Here is a 21,143-nt window from a genome sequence, read left to right on the forward strand (position 1 = left end):
TGCCCTGCATGCTTTCTCTCTCAGTTCATTCACTGCCTCATTAAGGTGTCCAGTTGAGCTTATTTTTATACCTAAGTAATTGTATTGTGTGCAGTACTCTATATATTTTGTACCAATTGAGAACTTTAGTCTAATTCCCTGAGATCTGGATCTTCACTGGAAAATCATTATTTTAGTATTTTTGGGGTTTACTGCCAGGGCCCAGGTCTGGCAGTACTGCTCTAGCAGGTCCAGGCTCTGTTGTAGGCCATGTGCTGTGGGTGACAGCAGGCATTGGTCATCTGTGAAGAGTAGGCATTTCACTTCCGAATTGTAGAGACTAACACCAGGGGCTGAGGATATTTCTAGAATAGTGGCCAATTCGTTGATGTAAATATTGAAGAGTGCAGGGCTCAGATTGCAACCCTGACGAAGGCCCCGCCCCTGGTTAAAGAATTCTGTTATTTTCTTGCCAATTTTAATGCTGCACGTATTGCTAGTATACATTGATTTAAATATGTCAAATGTTTTAGCCCTTATACCAATTTCAATAACTTTTTGGAAGTCGATAAAGCAAGTGTATATGTTGGTATTATTTTGGTGGACATATTTATCTATCAGGGTGTGTAGGGTGTAAATATGATCAGTTGTGCGATGTTTTGGGATAAATCCAATTTGGCTTTTCCTCAAGACATTGTGCTTATTAAGGAAGTTTAGAACTCTTACATTTATAATAGTACAGAAAACTTTCCCCAGGTTACTGTTCACACAAATGCCTCTGTAATTGTTAGGGTCAAATTTGTCTCCGTTCTTAAAGATTGGGGTTATGAGTCCTTGATTCCAGATGTTAGGGAAATAACCTACACTTAGGATCAAATTAAACAGTTTTAATATAGCCAATTGAAATTTTGCACTAGTGAGTTTGAGCATCTCATTTAGGATGCCATCAGGTCCGCATGCTTTTTTAAATTTGAGAGCCTGAATTTTCTTATAGAGCTCCTGGTCAGTAATTGGGGAGTCCAATGGATTTTGATTGACCTTTATAGCTTTTTCTAATCCATTCAACTTCTCATGAATTTGGCGTTGTTCTGTATTTGTGTCAATTTGAACAGTGTTGTAGAGTGTTTTAAAATGGGTTGTCCATATGTCACCATTTTGTATCGCTAATTCCTCTTGTTTAGATTTTTTTAGTTTTTTCCAATTTTGCCAGAAGTTGTTTGTGTTTATGGACTCCTCAATTAGTGTCAGCTGCTTGCTGTTGTACTGTGCTTTTTTGGTTCTGAGTGTAAGTTTATAGAGTTTTAAAGTCTCACAGTAATGAAGGCGTAATTCACCATTATTTGGGTCTCTGTGCTTTTGGTTGGATAGTGTTCTAAGTTTTTTCCTTATAATTTTACAATCTGCATCAAACCAGGTGTCATCTGTAATCTTTTTCGTTTTTATCAATTTCAATTGTGCTTCTTTTGCCGTTTGCCTGAATATATAGTTGATGTTTTCTACTGCTAGATTGATGCCTTCTTTACTGTGAGTGAATGTGGTATCCAGAAAGTTATCTAAGAGTGTTTGGATATTTTGGTTCCAGGTTGCTTTCTGGTATTCTTCTGTGCTGTTTTGGGCACATCTGTATGAATTTCTGATGTTGTACAGCTTACTGGGCTGTGAATGTGTGGTTGTTTCCATGTCTGTTCTTTTGAGGAACAATGTAATTTGGATGTGATCAGACAGAGGTGTTAGTGGCTTGACAGTGAATGAGCTGAGAGAGAACGGGTCAATGTCTGTGATCATATAGTCTACTGTACTGTGGCCAAGAGGTGAGCAGTAGGTGAATCTCCCCAAAGAGTCCCCCCCGTAACCTACCATTGACAAAGTACAGACCCAGGCTTCTACAGAGCTGCAAAAGATCCCTTCCGTTTTTGTTGATTAAATTACGAGCCTAGTTGGTTTAGCCACAGAATAAACCAGCAGCCTTCCCACTAGCCATGATTGGCTGATATAATGAGTGGGCTGGACATGCCCGAAAGATGAGTTTGAATTGGTCTGCCACGTAGCACGCCTCTGTCTATTTGAGCTGGTCAGTATGTGTAGATAAAGTTGTCTTAACAAGGTTTAAAAAATATATATATATACAGTGGGGAGAACAACTATTTGATACACTGCCGATTTTGCAGGTTTTCCTACTTACAAATCATATAGAGGTCTGTAATTTTTATCATAGGTACACTTCAACTGTGAGAGACGGAATCTAAAACAAAAATCCAGAAAATCACATTTGGTCAGAATGAGCTGTTCTCTCATTTGTGTCTTGAAGTAGCTAGCAAGCTAGCTAACGTTACCCAGTTAGCTTGGGTGCTTGACTTCTGTTGTTAGGTCAGAATGCTCAGATCAACCCTTAAAGAGATGGGTGGGGCTAAAGCTTAAGAGGGTGTGAACAATTCTGAATGGGTCTAGACAAAGAAGAGCCTCTCCAGTAGGTACCCAAACATTCAAGGGCCATTTTATCAACTTTCAAAGCATAATTACTTTCCCATTGGATTACCCTTTTAGTGTCATATTTTGGTAGTTAACTATTTTCTGTGTTCTCATATACCCAATATGTAACCCCAAAATGGTAGAGGGAACACACTCCTTTTCAGTCTGTGGCTACCAGATGCACATTTTTATAATTTCTGTGAACGTTACTTAAACTGAGTTTACTTTGCAATTTAAATCCAGAACTCTGGTGGGTAATGCTTTATAATACAGCCTGGTTAAAGCTGACCTTACCTGATATTTACATGGTATTAACTAAGGCCTCAATTCAATCATTTCGAGCGTTAAACAGCATTGGTAGACATCTTCATAGCGAATGTTTTGGCATTGTTGGAAGTGTAACTGCGGTATGAGCTGACAAATAGGTGAGCGGCGGCTCTTGTGTGTCACAAACCACTCCCTTACTTTTTATCCGTACCGTGTTAGAAGCTCAAACAGCGATAGAAAGTTTAGGCTAAAGCATGTTTACTGCCTATCAGTCTAATTGAGGTGTTGCGACGATAGAACATCACACATTTGAGTGTTTGAACTTGTAAAGTGGCTGCATGAACTTCTGATGCAACTGGATGGAATTTGTCGGATTATAAAGTCAGGTGGTTTTGTTGCATCCAATGGCATGTTGGCGATAAGCTAACACAAGGAGCCGCTTGTGGATTTCATAGTTCTTACGCAGTTCCACTTCCGACACCGCCGAAACAACAGCATTGCGGGTGTCGGCTAGTGTACATCTGATAGAATCTAGCCCTAAGTAACACTGTCGTAAACAATTGATACTTCCTGGTACTTACCTCAAAGAATACAACACAGCTGGTAACCTGGTAAATACGAGGCTGTAAAATAAAGAGTTACCATCTCAGAGTCTATAGGTAGAGCACTTACCCTGTGATTGGTCTTTCCCTGGATGAAATCGCAGGCGTTCCTCTCTATGGCCAGCATGTACTTGCCTACTCTGTTCAGCACCACCATGTTCAGAGGGATCCCAAACAGAGCGAAGAACACACAGAAGATCTGACCCGCCGTTGTACTGGGGCTCATGTTGCCATAGCCTAGAACAGGGAGAACAAATGGGCTCAACCATTGGGAATTATTTGGTCTGTGTGTTTCTATGATGAACACACAATGAGAACAACAATTGTAATATTCAATTATAATACAGGCAGAAGCACATAGCACAGGAATATCCTGGCTATGATGAATGTGAGGCATAAATAAAGACAAGGCATGAAGAACTTGCAGACGCTACATGATGAGGTACATTTGTAATTTGGGGTCAACTATTTTTCTAATATTAGGTACATTTCTAACTGGGGTGAACTACTGCTTTAAAATTAGTTAGATTTGTAATTTGGGTGAACTTTCCCTTTAAAATGTATGTGATGTTGTCTCCGGCTAGAGCAGCCTACTACTTTTAATTATCTAATAAATTAAATCAATAATTTATCATTTGGGGTACTATCCCTTTAAGATGAGGTACATTAGTAATTTGGGTGAACTATCCATTTAAGATGTCAGATACATTTTTAATTTGGGTGAACTGTCCCTTTAAAACTCACCTATAGTGGTGACCACAGTGGCAGCAAACACAGCAGAGCTAGTGAACTTCCAGAAGCTGTCCATGGTCTGGTTCCCTTTCAGACTAAGCCCAACCTTGGAAGAATCTCGAATTACCTAGAACAATACATATGGACATACGAGAGAATTTCATAACCACTATGGGTGGGATTTAATTCCTAGTGCAGCTCACTGGACAGCTGACAACGTGACTTTTAAAGGCATCATCCCTGACGTTTGTGGAGATTGCATTCTCGGTAAACTCTGTAGAGCTCAATCGGAAATCACTTTTTAAATGTCAAGTATGCTATAATGTGATTCTAACGAGGATCGGATTGAATCCCAGCCTATATAAACAGTACCAGTCAAAAGTTTGGACACACCTACTCATTCAAGGGTTTTTCTTTATTTGTACTAGTTTTTACATTGTAGAATAATAGTGAGGACATCAAAACTATGAAATAACACATATGGAATCACGCAGTAACCAAAAAAGTATATTTGATGTTTTAGATTATTCAAAGTAGCCTGCCATTGCCTTGATGACAGCTTTGCAAAATCTTGGCATTCACTCAACCAGCTTCACCTGGAAGGCTTTCCAACAGTCTTGAAAGAGTTCTCACATATGCTGAGCACTTGTTGGCTGCTTTTCCTTCACTCTGCGGTCCAACTCATCCCAAACCATCTCAATTGGGTTGAGGTCAGGCTATTGTGGAGGCCAGATCATCTGCTGCAGCACTCCATAACTTACCTTCTTGGTCAAATAGCCCTTACACAGCCTTGAGGTGTGTTGGGTCATTGTCCTGTTGAAAAACAAATCATAGTCCCACTAAGCACAAACCAGATGGGATAGCGTATATTGCTGCAGAATGCGTTGGTAGCCATGCTGGTTAAGTGTGCCTTGAATTCTAAATAAATCCCTGACTGTCACCAGCAAAGCACACCCACACCATCACACCTCCTCCTCCATGCTTCACAATGGGAACCACACATACGGAGATTATCCGTTCACCTACTCTGCGTTTCACAAAGACACAGCGTTTGGAACCAAAAATCTCAAATTTGAACTCATCAGACCAAAGGACAGATTTCCACCGGTCTAATGTCCATTGCTCGTGTTTCTTGGCCCAAGCAAGTCTCTACTTATTATTTCTGTCCTTTAGTAGTGGTTTCTTTGCAGCAATTTGACCATGAAGGCCTGATTCAAGCAGTCTCCTGTGAACAGTTGATGTTGAAATGTCTGTTTTTTAATGTTTTTTATTTCACCTTTGTTTAACCAGGTAGGCCAGTTGAGAACAAGTTCTCATTTACAACTGCGACCTGGCCAAGATAAAGCAAAGCAGTGCGACACAAACAACAACACAGAATTACACATGGAATAAACAAACGTACAGTCAATAACACAATAGAAAACAAGTCTATATACAGTGTGTGCAAATGGCGTGAGGAGGTAAGGCAATAAATAGGCCATAGTAGCGAAGTAATTACAATTTAGCAAATTAACACTGGAGTGATAGATGTGCAGATGATGATGTGCAAGTAGAAATACAGGTGTGCAAAAGAGCAAAAAGTAAATAAAACAATATGGGGATGAGGTAGGTAGATTGGATGGGCTGTGTACAGCTGCAGCTATCGGTTAGCTGCTCAGATAGCTGATGTTTAAAGTTAGTGAGGGAGATATAAGTCTCCAATTTCAGCGATATTTACAATTCGTTCCAGTCATTGGCAGCAGAGAACTGGAAGGAAAGGCGGCCAAAGGAGGTGTTGGCTTTAGGGATGACCAGTGAGATATACCTGCTGGAGCGTGTGCTACAGGTGGGTGTTATTATCGTGACCAGTGAGCTGAGATAAGGCGGATCTTTACCTAGCAAAGACTTATAGATGACCTGGAGCCAATGGGTCTGGCGACGAATACTGTTACTTGAACTCTGAAGCATTTATTTGGGCTGCAATTTCTGAGGCTGGTAACTCTAATGAACTTATCCTTTGCAGCAGAGGTAACTCTGGGTGATCCTTTCCTGTGGCGGTCCTCATGTGAACCAGTTTCATCATAGCGCTTCATGGTTTTTGCGACTGCACTTGAAGACACTTTCAAAGTGTCTTAAAGTAATGATGGACTGTCATTTCGCTTTGCTTATTTGAGCTGTTCTTGCCATAATATGGACTTATTTGGTCTTTTACCAACTAACTTTTAACAAAGCACACCTGTTAATTAAATGCATTCCAGGTGACTACCTCATGAAGCTGGTTGAGAGAATGCCAATAGTGTGCAAAGCTGTCATCAAGGAAAATGGTGGCTACTTTCAAGAATCTCAAGTATAAAATATAATTGAATTTGTTTAACCCTTTTTTTGTTTACTAGATGATACCATATGTGTTATTCCATAGTTGTGATGTCTTCACTATTATTCCACATTGTAGAAAATAGTAAAAATAAAGAAAAAACATATTTCAGATATGTTCAAGTTCTATGCCTCCAGGGGCAAATGGAAGTAGGGGGAAAGTGGGAGTAAAGTATTTTGTCTACTTACCAAAGTCTAAGGCACTAGGTCAACTAGTGTAAACAGTCTCCCCTTTACAGAGCAAACACATCCTGCTTAGGTAAGAAAAGCTAGAATCTAACCCTGCAATCTAGTGGTCAACTTTCAAGGCCCATACTCGAGACTGCCACGCTAACCCCCGTTGTAAGTCAAGGTTGTATAACAGTTTGCTTACTTGGTGGACAGACTGTAACCACCGTTTCATCTCTTTACGGTCGCTTGTGCTCATTCTGGGCTTTTAGGTCAATGGACCACAGTTGTCAAGAAGATGATGTACATTAGACCTGAAAATCCCTTGCAGTGAGGTATGTCTCAGAGCTGTGTCAGAATGAAGATGTTGACACAGCCTATTACATAAACGTCTTCGCAGGGAGCATCACAAATTTGACAGTTACTCCACATATACCGTACACACATACAGTGGTGTATATTCATGGAGGCCAAGGAAAGCCAGGCTTACCCATAGATGTTACCAAGAAGAAAAAAAAATTCCTTCAATTTGCAAGAAGCTGAATGTATGACATTATTGCTGCCTGTAGCATTGAATTCAATAGTAAGGGAAGCCAGGGAGCATTTAGCCTCCCTTGATAATAGAAGCAATAAAATAAGAGCCAATCAGCTTTGAGCTAAACTGAGTGAGATCAACTGTGAATGGTCCTGACGCATCAAAATAAAGTGTCAAGAGAAGCCAGTTTGGATTTGTCTTCACATCAAAAGCAAAACGTCATTGACAAGAAAAACGTAAATTGTTGTGTTGTTGTCCTCTGGTGGCAAGCTAGGTAGCTAAAATTGTCCCTTCACTAAATTAGCCCTGGATGGAGATAGGGATTTGGACTTGTGGTTTACCTTAATTCAACATACTGGCCAATGATTATAACGGTGATTCTGATCCAACCATAAATTCATACATTGTGCCCCTGGCCTGAGAGGATGGATGTTCAATATGTACCTAGATGTAGTAGGCTAATGTTAACTAGCCGGCACATCGTTGCCCATGAAAGGAAGTTAGGCTAGCGAGCCATCATTTTAACCAGGTAACCTAGGACAACAAAACTAAAAGTGTGTACTGTATGACAGTCATAGACCGTTTTGGTCACATGAAAGAGAGGAGGATGGCATTAGTGTTCCTCTACAAGTAGGGTGAGTCAACATGTTTTTTTCTACCTGCACGCACACAAACACTCACATTTATATTTAGCTTACGTTGATTGGACGCAATTGTTTTTTGGTATTAGATTAAACGTAGGTGATGATGTTAAAGTTGAAATAGTGCTGGAATAGTGGAAGCAGCTCCTGTTTTCTTTGAGACTTGCGGTAACTCTTCATGGTTCTAAATCAACAGTTATTTAGTAGTCTGAACATTTCGGAAACATGAACTTGTTTGACCATGCTGTAGGTTATGTTTGTACAGTTTGTTACATACAATATGCTTTGTGGATATTACTGGACAGATGATGCCCTCCTGTTTTGTGATGAAACAAGCATTTTTATTCTGCCACTGTGTGACTGTTGTCTTCTTGTTGTCTAGACCTTCGGCCTATACAGTGCCTTCGGGAAGTATTCAGACCTTGACTTTTTACACATTTTGTTACGTTACAGCCTTATTCTAAAATAGATTAAATATAAAAATGTTAGAGCAAAAACCAAGCCATGAGGTCGAAAGAATTGTTCGTAGAGCGCCGAGACAGGATTGTGTTAAGGGACAGATCTGGGGAAGGGTACCAAAAAATGTCTGCAGCATTGTAGGTCCCCAAAAACACAGTGGCCTCCATCATTCTTAAGTGGAAGAAGTTTGGAACCACCAAGACTCTTCCTAGAGCTGGCCTCCTGGTCAGACTGAGCAATCGGGGGAGAAGGGCCTTGGTCAAGGAGGTGACTAAGAACCCGATGGTCACTCTGACAGAGCTCTAGAGTTCCTCTGTGGAGATGGGAGAACCTTCCAGAAAGACAACCATCTCTGCAGCACTCCATCAATCAGGCCTTTATGGTAGGGTGGCCAGACAGAAGCCACTCCTCACTAAAATAATCTCAGACCATGAAAAACAAGTTTCTCTGGTCTGATTAAAACAAGATTGAACTCTTTGGCCTGAATGCCAAGCGTCAAATCTGGAGGAAACCTAGCACCATCCCTACGGTGAAGCATGATGGTGTAAGAATCATGCTGTGGGGATGTTTTTCATCAGCAGGGACTGAGAGACTATCAGGTTTAATGCAAAGATGAATAGAGCAAAGTACAAAGAGATCCTTGATGAAAACCTGCTCCAGACCTCTCAGGACCTCATACTAGGGCGAAGGTTCACCTTCCAACAGGACAACGACCCTAAGCACACAGCCAAGACAACACAGGAAAGGCTTCGGGACAAGTCTCTGAATGTCCTTGAGTGGCCCAGCCAGAGCCCAGACTTAAACCTGATCGAACATCTGGAGAGACCTGAAAATATCTGTGCAGCAACGCTCTCCATCCAACCTGAAAGAGCTTGAGACTATCTGCAGAGACGAACGGGAGAAACTCCCCAAATACAGGTATGCCAGCTTGTAGCGTCCTACCCAAAAAGAATGTAGGCTATAATCGCTACCAAAGGTGCTTCAGCAAAGTACTGAGTAAAGGGTCTGAATACTTATGTAAATGTAATATCTTTTTTTTTATTTTTTATAAATTAGCAAAATGTCTAAGAACCTGTTTTTGCTTCGTCATTATGGGGTATTGTGGGTAGATTGATGAGGAAATAAAAAATATATATCATTTAGTTTAAGTCTGTAACCTAACAAAATGTGGAAAAAGTCAAGGGGTCTGAATACTTTCCGAAGGCACTGTATATCACGGTGGCATATGAACTAACAGGTTATCGAGCAAACAATGCAATTATCACAACACATAGGTTGTAATATGACTTCCCTATTGATTTTACCTACGCACCGCTACTGCACACATATCTGCCACTGCTTGAACCCGCTGCCAGAGGACTGCAGACTGACATACCTGTCCACAGATGCCCAACATCAATCCCCTTAAAACTACCCGCCACTTTACATAAATGCACAAAAGTTGAATAAAAAATGATAATTCAAGAACATTTTGTAACCTTCTATAAAGTTTGAGAGAGTTCTTCCATCACAAAATGGATTACTTGGGAACACCCAGGCGAACTTTGGAACAACTTAAATAAATCTTAACACGGACCATGTAGGTCAAGGGATGACACTCAGGCAAAGCAGTGCATTGTTAAAAGTACCTCAATTTGCATGGGAAAGGATTGCCTCCTTGCCTTTTAAACATCAGTCAACAATCCAGCAGTGAGTCAGCACCTCTTGACAGACTAGTATTATCCTCAATTTAACTTGTAAATGGCCCAGTAGCTAGGTTTCCATCCAATTGGCAACAGATTCTCATGTGAATATTGAATATTCTAAAATCTGCACAAAAACACTATGCACATTTTTCCACCAGAGATTCAGATTCAATTTTGACTTGTTGCGGATAAAAGGCTGTGCGTGATGACGTAGTGCACATAAAAATATTTTCAACTCTATTGATGGTTTTCTCACAGACAAAAAGTTGTGATGTATAGCGAGTGTGCCCACTCTGGCATTAGCAAGTATCTTCCAGCCAACAGCTTGCAGACACAGTGCGGATAGGATAGCCAATATGATGCGATTACGATGGACAAAATAGCAAGATTATTTTTATTTGTCAAACGGCAGCCAAGCATCGGTCATCATGTCACCAGAATAAGACCTTCGATATTTATTGGAAAGGAGCATCAATCAATCTCATCACATTTCACTTTCACCACCCTGTAAAGTTCATCATAAGTTACTTAATTTGTAGTCTAATAAACACCAAGTTCAATACGATGGTTATTTATATCAATATTGCAATTTCCACCGACATTTCTCACATCATTAATTTTACTGACACAAAAAGATCCCATCTTGTCTATCGTAATTTGTTTTGTCGACATTTGGCAGTATGTAGAAATGTAAATAAGGTGTCTTAGTGTGGCTGACTGGGTAACACTGCCACAACTCTACTCTGCTTTCATTAGTCATTTATTATCTGCCTCTCATAATGTGCCTAGTCTGTCTCCCCTTTATGTCTGTCTCCCCTTTATGTCTATAAATAAATAAATAATAATATTAACAAAAGGAATAATTTAAAAAGAAATGCAATATGGAAAAAGGCTACATCAAAAAAATCTTAATTGGAGGTTGAATATTCTCCCAAACACATCTGCCATTAACTCTAAAGTCGTGTTTACACCTTATGCTAACATATGGTTTTTGTGATCTGATCAAGGTGATCCAATTACTATGTGATCAAGTTTTGTCACATTTGCACATGGTACTAAAATGTCTCTCTTATCCGTCCACTCTGTCAAATAAAATTGTATTTGTCACATACTTCGTAGACAACAGTTGTATACTCTGGTCCACATTGTGACCAGATTTTCTGGTCCCTTCCTGCATTCAAATTTCTTGACAGATATTCTTTCAAATGAATATGTATTTATTTATTTTAAGACATATTGATGCCATACATCAATTTTGCCCCCTGTCAATGATTTTAGAGGTCAAGATAATTATGCTTTAAATGGTCTCAATCTCAATCAGATCACAATACGTTTTTTAACTGTCTAAAAACTTGTGCACAATCAGAATGTGGAGAAGATCAGGACAAAGGACACATGTTAGCACCAACTCGCTCTCACACTGACTCACCTGAGCCATAGCATCCAGGGCCTCTTGGTTCAGACAGGGGTATGTGTCTAGTAGTGATCTCTTCACCTCAAGTAAACGGGCTATATCCTGCCGGACCAGACCTCCTTCCAGCTTCCAGAAGATCAGTCCTCCGATCAACACATAGGCCACGTACAGTACCGCCAACATCAGGATAGAGGGGATGCGAGACAGGCTAAACCCACTGAGACAAGCCATGTTGACACCAAGGGCTTGGGGCTGCCTCAGACTTTTGACAGGATTCTTCTACCTCAGCGAACAAACTTAAAAGACAAGTGGTGAGAATCAAGGCTCTCCCTTCCCCTTCCATGCGTTGCAGGCAAATTAATCCCCACCCGCACGCACTCACTCCTGTTTCAACCTCCCAAGGTTTAGCATGCAAATCTGACCAGGTAGACAGACGCAGAGTGAGGGAAATAGAGAGAGAAGAGATGTAGGGATATACAGGGGAATGTGTTGCAGGTTAGGGGAAAGGAGGCTCAATAGTAAAAAGGTCAAGACACGGATCCCAGAAAAATGACCCTATTGGCTCCACGTGGTTGGCACACAGTTATTTTTGTGCAACCAATACTGAGAGTGTCGTTCCAGTTGAAGTGTTCTGTTGTGTGATGCTCACATATAAAATTTAAAAAAACACCTACTCATTCAAGGGTATTTCTTTATTTTTACTATTTTCTACATTGTAGAATAATAATGAGGACATCAAAACTATGAAATAAAACATATGTAATCATGTAGTAACCTAAAAAAGTGTGAAACAACTAATATAAATGTTATATTTGAGATTCTTCAAAGTAGCCAACCTTTGACTTGATGACAGACAACTTTGCACACTCTTGGCATTCTCTCAACCAGCTTCAACTGGAAGGCTTTTCCAACAGTCTTGAAGGAGTTCCCACATATGCTGAGCACTTGTTGGCTGCTTTTCCTTCACTCTACGGTCCAACCCATCCCAAACCATCTCAATTGGGTTGAGGTCAGGTGATTGTGGAGGCCAGGTCATCTAATGCAGCCCTCCATCACTCTCCTTCTTGGTCAAATATCATTTACACAGCCTGGAGGTGTGTTGGGTCATTGACCTGTTGAAAAACAAATGGTAGACCCACTAAGCGCAAACCAGATGGGTTGGCGTACAGCTGCAGAACGCTGTGGTAGCCATGCTGGTTAAGTGTGTCTTGAATTCTAAATAAGTCACTGACAGTGTCACCAGCAAAGCACCTCCACACATTCACACTTCCTTCATGCATCACGGTGGGGACCACACATGCGGAGATCATCCGTTCACCTACTCTGCATCTCACAAAGACAATTTCATATTTGGACTCATCAGACCAAAGGACAGATTTCCACCGGTCTAATGTCCATTCCTTGTGTTTCTTGACCCAAGCAAGTCTCTACTTATTATTATTAGTGTCCTTTAGTTGTGGTTTCTTTGCAGCAATTCAACCATGAAGGCCTGATTCACGTAGTTTCCTCTGAACAGTTGATGATGAGATGTGCCTGTTACTTGAACTCTGAAGCATTTATTTGGGCAGCAATTTGTGAGGCTGGTAACTCTAATTAACTTACCCTCTGCAGCAGAGGTAACTCTGGGTGATCCTTTCCTGTGGCGGTCCTCATGAGAGCCAGTTTCATCATAGCGCTTGATGGTTTTTGCGACTACACTTGAAAAAACTTTCAAAGTTTTCAAATGTTCTGGATTGACTGACCTTCTTGTCTTAAAGTAATGATGGACTGTCATTTCTCTTTGCTTATTTGAGCTGTTCTTGCCATAATAAGGACTTGGTCTTTTACTAAATAGGGCCATCTTCTGTATACCACCCCTACCATGTCACAACACACCCGATTGACTCAAACTCATTAAGAAGGAAAGAAATTCAACAAATTAACTTTGAACAAGGCACACGTGTTAATTGAAATGCATTCCAGGTGACTACCTCATGAAGCTGGTTGAGAGAATGTCAAGTGTTTGCAACGCTGACATCAAGGCAAAGGGTGGCTAATTTGAAGAATCTCAAATATAAAATATATTTTGATTTGTTTAACACTTTTCTGGTTACTGCGTGATTCCATAAGTGCTATTTCATAGTTTTGATGTCTTCACTATTATTCTACAATGTAGAAAGAACAAAGAAAAACCCTGGAATAAGTAGGTGTGTTCAAACTTTTTAATGGTACTGGCAGTTAACCCACTGTTCCTAGGCCGTCATTGAAAATAAGAATTTGTTCTTAACTGACTTGCCTAGTTAAATAAAGGTAATATATATACTGTATATATATATATATATGTTTTCTGTTCTTGGGAATATGACTCACACAATTGATTAGACCAGTCACATATTTATTATGCATTTTATTTACATTTTTTATTAATCAGTTACCCAATCAAGGCAGGGCCCCACTTTTACCTACGTGTGCCCCCTAACTCCTCTCCTCCTCCCATCTGATGATTAGCAGAGCATCACCAGCACAATCTTAGAACAAAGGGTTCCAAATGGGTTATTTTGGGGGGAATAGGGTTCTACCAAGAACTGTTTCGATCAGAATAACCTTTTTTGGAAATCAAGGGTTCTTTGTAAGGCAAAGGGTTCTACCTAGAACATTTATCATCTTAAGAATAGTTTTTTGAAGAAAGGTTTCTTTGAGGATTCTTTGGAAGACAAGAAGTATTCATTGGAAGTCAAGAAGGTGTTCTACACCAGAACAATATATAATATTTCCCAGCATGCTCTGTTGCAGGGCGAATCTCAGAATTGTTTGTTTTATTGTAATATATGTGTTTTTGCATGAACATTGCTTGGTTGATACGTCTTCTAAACTAATCCAATCTGTTAGTAATTGGATTTATTGCAACCGTTACTGAGATGGTTGTTCCAGTTTAGATGATTGAGGTAGTCTCAGTATTCAATCTTTCCTACACTGGCATTTATTCTGAATGCAGGTTGCAGGCGATTAACAATTCCACTTGTTGGATATCCTAACTCTGGCTGAGTTCCAATAGAAATTAGTTCTAGGATTCTAGGAAGAACCCTCCAAGGATAAAAGGGTTATTGGTAGAACTGTTCAGATGGTTCTAGGAAGAACCTTTAGATGATACAATGGTTCTTGGTTGAACCATATACAGGAGGTTCTTTGAAAAACCCTACATAGATGGTTCTGGATCGAACACTCTGCAAAGGGTTCTACACAGCACCAAAAAGGGTTCACCTATGGGGACAAACCAAAGAACCCTGTATGTTTCTACTTAGCACCTTTTTTTCTAAGTGTGACATGGTAAAATTGGACCCAGGTGCAGAGAAGAGACCAGACGAGGAATCAGTGGTTAAGGATAAACATAATACTTTACTGAGAAACGGTAGCCGCAGGATCACAGTACACTTGAAAAAACAACAAACACTATGTCATGCCTGCTCCCGCTCCCCCTCTCTGGTGCTCGAGGGCGCCAGGCGGCCCATCATTAAGCACACCTGTCACCATCGTTACGTGCATCAGCGCTTATTTGGGCTCACCTGGACTCCATCACTTATTGATTGTCTCCCCTATATCTGTCTATTCCTCAGTTTCATCCCCGTGTCAGCATTAATGTTGTTTTGTTTCCCCTGTCCAGACGCTGTCCTTGTTTTGTTTCATGTCGGTTATTTAGTAAATATTCACTCCTTATACTTGCTTCTTGTCTCTCAGCGTCTGTCCTTACACACTAAATCTCGACAACTCACTCAGGAAATGAACGCACACAGTAAACAATGTAAGCTTCTGCAAAGGACAACAGAAAACACACCTCTTAACAGGGAAATCATAATTTGTAAATAGGACACACCTGAGTGCCATTCATGTCTCTAGGACAGTCTCTGCCGCCCTCTGGTGACAGGTGGAACCATGGCAGTACCCCCCCTCTTCTTGGAGCGGCTCCAGCTGCGGAGCCAGGGCAACCACCATATAGTTGGTTGAAGTCCCGAACAGGTCCCGGATCCAGGATGTCCCGGGCTGGTACCGACGCCCGCTCCTCGGGGCCATAGCCCTCCCAGTCTACTAGGTACTGCAGGGTGCCTCGGACCTGATGATCCTCCAACAGACGCCGGACAGTGTAGGCTGGACAACCATCAACAAGTCGAGGGGGAGGAGGGGCAGGTGTGGGGGGAGAGAAGGGACTGGTCCTTCCCAGCTTGAGACGGGAGACATGGAAGGATGGACAGACCATCATAGACCTGGGAAGCTGGAGACGATAGGTGACCGGGTTGATGCGACTCAGGATTTTGAATGGTCCTATGTAACATGGAGCGAGCTTCCGTGAGTCCACCTTCAAGGGAAGGTGGGGGGGCGAACCCGAACTGACACTCAAATGGCAACAGTCCAGTGCACGAGTTCGGCAGTTGTTGTGAGTATACTCTGCCCAGACGAGGAACTTGCTTCAGTTGGAGCTTGCTCCAACTCTCCCAAATATCATAATGAGTAAATATAACACACCTGAGTGTCGTTAATGTCTCTAGGACGGTCTCTGCCGCCCTCTGGTGACAGGTGAAACCATGACAAAGAGTGCAGGCTGTCTACACTCATTGAGAGCGAAATCCTGAATCATCCTGTCATTGTCAGTTGCAGAAAAAAAAAATATATATTTCCTTGTTTATTTATTTGTATATTTCAGCCCCAGTAAGCCCTTGCATTAACCTTCCTGTTCAAGTGAGCACAGCACAACAAGGTGAGTCCAAACATTTATTGTATGCTGCTGCATAAATTATGTAATATGCCAGGGAGATATGTATACTGTAGCTAAGAAAATAATACTAAGTGTAGTAAACTGTTAGTAGCCCATGTGCCCCACCCTAATAATTTGGTTCCTTTCCCCCTCATAACTTAGCCTACTGTTTTGACTTGGTAGTGCACATGTAGCCTAGCCTTTGCACATGTAGCCTAGAGAAATGTCATCATTGAATATTGTAAGAACTCTCATTTCTGCTTACAGTATAAGCCCCCTTTATTTATCCTACAGTTCTGACTTGGTGTACAGAAAGAATACCGTAAGAACGGCCCATATTCTGAATTCTGTCATTGTACATTTCAAAAGTGCTGAACAAAGTTACATTTATTACGTCCATCTTAACTCGCTCATTATCGTCTTAATCAAAATTATGGATTGCCTCTTATCCGCTCATCGTTCCCTTATGCCATAGTTTTACATCTCAAATGTCAGTAGAAACCACATTTGTTTAAGCAATTCAGCCATATCAGCTATGTTTTTAAATAAGGCAGTAAATGAGGCTGAATGAACTGTTTCGCTGACATACAAGGTTCCGCTGATAGCCAGGTGTAGCGGTAGTAAGGATTCACTCCATGGTGCTGAAAAGAAAGCTCTGCTGTTGAGAAAGCTTTATCCTCTCTAGAGTGTGTGGGATGCTAGCGTCCCACCTGGCCAACATCCGGTGAAATTGCAGAGCGCTAAATTCAAAATACAGAAATACACATAATAAGCATTCATAAAATGTACAAGTGTTATACATCGGCTTAAATATGAACTTCTTGTTAATCCAGACGCCGTGTCAGATTTCAAATGCTTTCGCTTTATGGCGAAAGCAAACCATGCGATTATCTGAGGACAGCGCCCCGCGGAAAAAAGCATAAAAACATTTATCAGCCAAGTAGAGGAGTCACTAAAGTCAGAAATAGTGATAAAATTAATCACTTACCTTTGATGATCTTCATATGGTTGCACTCACAAGACTCCCAGTTACACAGTAAATGTTTGTTTTGTTCAATAAAGTCCCTCTTTATGTCCCAAAAACTCAGTTTTGTTGGCGCGTTTTGTTCAGTAATCCAATGGCTCCAAGGCAGTCACAACAGGCAGACGAATACATACTAAAAGTACCAGTAAAGTTCGTCGAAACATGTCGAACAATGTTTATAATTAATCCTCAGGATGTTTATTGTCTTTATAATCAATAATATTTCAACCGGACAATACCGTTTTCAATAGAATGGAAAAATAACAAACAGTGTGCTCCCATGGGAGCGTGCCCAAATCAGGTCTGCATACTTCCTCTGTCCTTTGACCAAAATGGCTTTTTACTCGTCGTTTTTCAAAATAAAAGCCTGAAACCATGTCTAAAGACTGCTGACATCTAGTGGAAGCCATAGGAACTGCAATCTGATTCCTAACCCATTGGATTCTCTATAGGCATTGAGTTGGAAAACAGCCACATGAAAATAATTCCACTTCCTGGATGGATTATTCTCAGGTTTTCGCCTGCCATATCAGTTCTGTTTTACTCAGACATTATTTTAACAGTTTTGGAAACTTTAGAGTGTTTTTTATCTGAATCTACCAATTATATGCATATCCTAGCTTCTGGGCCTGAGTAACATGCAGTTTACTTTGGGCACGCTTTTCATCCGGAGGTGAAAATACTGCCCCCTACCCAAGAGAGGTTATGTAGGTCCTAACAGTTTGTGGGCACCATTTGTCACCGTTATAGTGCAATTAATATATTGTTTAGTGTTGTGTAGTGGCTTTGACTCACCAAGATTGACATGCTAAAATCCACCACTGAGTAGGCCTATTACTTGTGTGTTATAAACAATTTATACATTTTAAAAAGCATTGATTAAACCACAATTACTGATAATCATATTTGCCATTGAATGTACTTGCTACTGGCCTGTCTAAGAAACAGATTAATGCTTTGGATCTAAAGCAACCAGGGCTATTAGCTACACATGAGGACACCGAGGTCCGAACCGCTGTAATTTTATCAAATGTAAAGCATTTTTGGGGGGGGGAGTCAGTCGGAGGGTCAACTTACTGTTGAGAGTTAGAATAGTAGAATACACAAGGTGCAATTTCAAAACTTGGTTGCAGCGGTTTTAATATTTTTATATGTCACTTACTGACAGTCACTCAATTAGCCCCAGTAAAAAAAATGGTATTGTTAATAAGGCTAGGTGTCCTGCTAGCGGGACAATTTCCGGTGAAACTGGAGGGCGCGCAATTCAAATAATCATAAACATTTAGGTACATACAAGTGTCTTATATAGGTTAAAAGATTACATTCTTGTTAATCTAACTGCACTGTCCGATTTACAGTAGGCATTACAGCGAAAGCATGCCATTCGAGTGTTTGAGGACGGTGCACCACATCAACAAAAAAAGATCCGCCGGCACAGGTTTCATAAATTCACAAATAGCGATTAAATATTCACTTACTTTTTGAAAATCTTCCTCTGATTTGTCATCCAAAGCGTCCCAGCTACAACATGTAGTGTCGTTTTGTTAGATAAAATCCTTCTTTATATCCCAAAAAGTCTGTTTAGTTGGCGCCATCAATTTGAGTAATCCACTCATTCAACATGCAGAAAAAGGAATCCAAAAAGCTACCTTTAAACTTTGTTAAAACAAGTCAAAATACGTTTCTATTTAATCTTCAGATGCCCTAAAATGTAATTAAACTATAACATTTAATACGGAAAGAAGTATGTTCAATAGGAAAACGATATTAGCAGGTGCGTGTCCTCTTCCTCGCGTGCGCATACATGCATTTCCAAGTCTGTGTCCCTGTATCAAAACTCATTATTCTTCCTCGTTTTGGAAGAAACAAGCCTGAAACCTTGAACAAAGACTACTGACACCCAGTGGAAGCCATAGGAATTGCATTTTTCTAAATCATTTCCATTGGAAGAGCAACAAAAAAAAATCCAGTTGGTTTTTCTTTGGATTTTCTCCTACCATATCTATTGTGTTATAGTCTCCTACATTATTTTAACATTTCTACAAACGTCAGGGTGTTTTATGTCCAATGGTACAAATGTTATGCATATCCTGGCTTCAGGGCCTGAGCAACAGGCACTTTACTTTGGGAACGTCAGTCAGGCGGAAATTGAGAAAAATAGACCTTCGCCTGAAGAAGTTTTAAAGTATTCTAGCAAGCGATCTAAACTTGGCTGAATTAACGACCGGGCACATGCCTATGGGCCCTGACCTCCGGGAGCCCCATTGATTTTGTTAGTCACTCTCACTCAGGTATCATATTAACCTGGCATAAGGCATGCCTACTTACAAGGCCTTAACCAGCAATGCAGTTATAATAAAATAGAGTTAAGAAAATATTTACTAAATAAACTAAAGTAAAAAATACAATATCGAGGCTATATATCCCATGATGTTTTAACCTTGAAAATAAACAGAAATAGAAATATAACAGAAAGTACGTGGAAATCGAAAGAAAATAAAAGAAGTGGAAATAGTCAAGGAGAACACAATTATACATTTTTTCATCTGATTGAGACCTGCACAAATCTCTCCATGTGCAGTCCATCCAAACAGGTGCAGTTTGCCAAGAAGTGCAGCTTCTCTAGCTGGAAGTGGTTGTGGCCCTCTGCTTCTTTCTCCAGCATCTGGAAAATGGTGGCTCCCACCATCTGGTACATGAAGTGGGCCAGAGCCAGGAGTGCCATCCAACTCAACTGGAACCTCACCATGAACACCCAAGCTTGGCTGGACAGATATCAAATCAAATTTTATCTGTCACATGTGCCGAATACAACACGTGTAGACCTTACAGTGAAATGCTTACTAACAAGCCCTTAAACAACAATGCAGTTTTAAGAAAATACAAAAACAGTAAGAGATAAGAATAACAAATAATTAAAGAGCAGCAGTAAATAAGAAAAGCAGGGCTATATACAGTGGGTACCGGTACAGAGTCAACGTGCGGGGGCATCGGTGTTGAGGTAATGGAGGTAATATGTACATGTAGGTAGAGTTATTAAAATGTCTATTAATAGATAATAACAGAGAGTAGCGGCAGCGTAGAAGGGGGGGGGCAATGCAAATAGTCTGGGTAGCCATTTGATTAGCTATTCAGGAGTCTTATGGCTTGGGGGTAGAATCTGTTTAGAAGCCTCTTGGACCTAGACTTAGTGCTCCGGTACCGCTTGCCGTACGGTAGCAGAGAGAACAGGCTATGACTAGGGTAGCTGGAGTCTTTGACAATTTTTAGGGCTTTCCTTTGACACCGCCTGGTATAGAGGTCCTTGATGGCAGGAAGCTTGGCCCCGGTGATGTATTGGGCTGTACGCACTACCCTCTGTAGTGCCTTGCGGTCAGAGGCCGAGCAGTTGCCATACCAGGCAGGATGCTCTCGATGGTGCAGCTGTAAAACCTTTTGAGGATCTGAGGACCCATGCCAAATCTTTTCAGTCACCTGAGGGGGAATAGGCTTTGTCGTGCCCTCTTCGCAACTGTCTTGGTGTGCTTGGACCATGTTAGTTTGTTGGTGATGTGGACACCAAGGAATTTGAAGCTCTCAACCTGCTCCACTACAGCCCTGTTGATGAGAATGGGGAGGTTCTCTGTCTTTTTTTCCCTGTAGTCCACAATCATCTCCTTTGTTTTGATCACGTTGAGGGAGAGGTTGTTGTCCTTGCACCACACAGACAGGTCCCTGACCTCCTCCTTATAGGCTTTCTCATCATTGTCGGTGATCAAACACTGTTGTGTTATCAGCAAACTTAATGATGGTATTGGAGTCATGCCTGGCCGTACAGTCATGAGTGAACAGGGAGTACAGGAGAGGACTGAGCTCGCACCCCTGAGGGGTCCCCGTGTTGAGGATAAGCATGGCGGATGTGTTGTTACCTACCCTTACCACCTGGGGGCGGCCCGTCAGGAAGTCCAGGATCCAGCTGCAGAGGGAGGAAAGAAATAAAAGCTGAAATAAATAATTATCTCTACTATTATTCTGACATATCACATTCTTTAAAATAAAGTGGTGATCCTAACTGACCTAAGACAGGTAATGTTTACTAGGATTAAATGTC

General features: G+C 40.9%; 1 protein-coding gene across 1 annotated transcript in view; it reads right to left on the bottom strand.

Moving 5' to 3' along the window:
* Nucleotides 1-19,778, bottom strand: part of kcnk17 (potassium channel, subfamily K, member 17) — a 43,700-nt gene extending 23,922 nt beyond the window's left edge. The window contains exons 1-5 of the mRNA XM_071380963.1: nucleotides 19,611-19,778; nucleotides 15,154-15,633; nucleotides 11,319-11,582; nucleotides 4,062-4,176; nucleotides 3,388-3,554 (exon numbers count right to left, since the gene is read on the bottom strand). Of these exons, the coding sequence (XP_071237064.1) occupies nucleotides 3,388-3,554; nucleotides 4,062-4,176; nucleotides 11,319-11,582; nucleotides 15,154-15,633; nucleotides 19,611-19,778 (1,194 nt within the window). The remainder of the gene's footprint in view (nucleotides 1-3,387; nucleotides 3,555-4,061; nucleotides 4,177-11,318; nucleotides 11,583-15,153; nucleotides 15,634-19,610) is intronic.
* Between the last annotated feature and the right edge of the window lie 1,365 nt (nucleotides 19,779-21,143).

The sequence above is a fragment of the Salvelinus alpinus genome, chromosome 33, assembly GCF_045679555.1.
Source record: "Salvelinus alpinus chromosome 33, SLU_Salpinus.1, whole genome shotgun sequence".
NCBI lineage: Eukaryota > Metazoa > Chordata > Actinopteri > Salmoniformes > Salmonidae > Salvelinus > Salvelinus alpinus.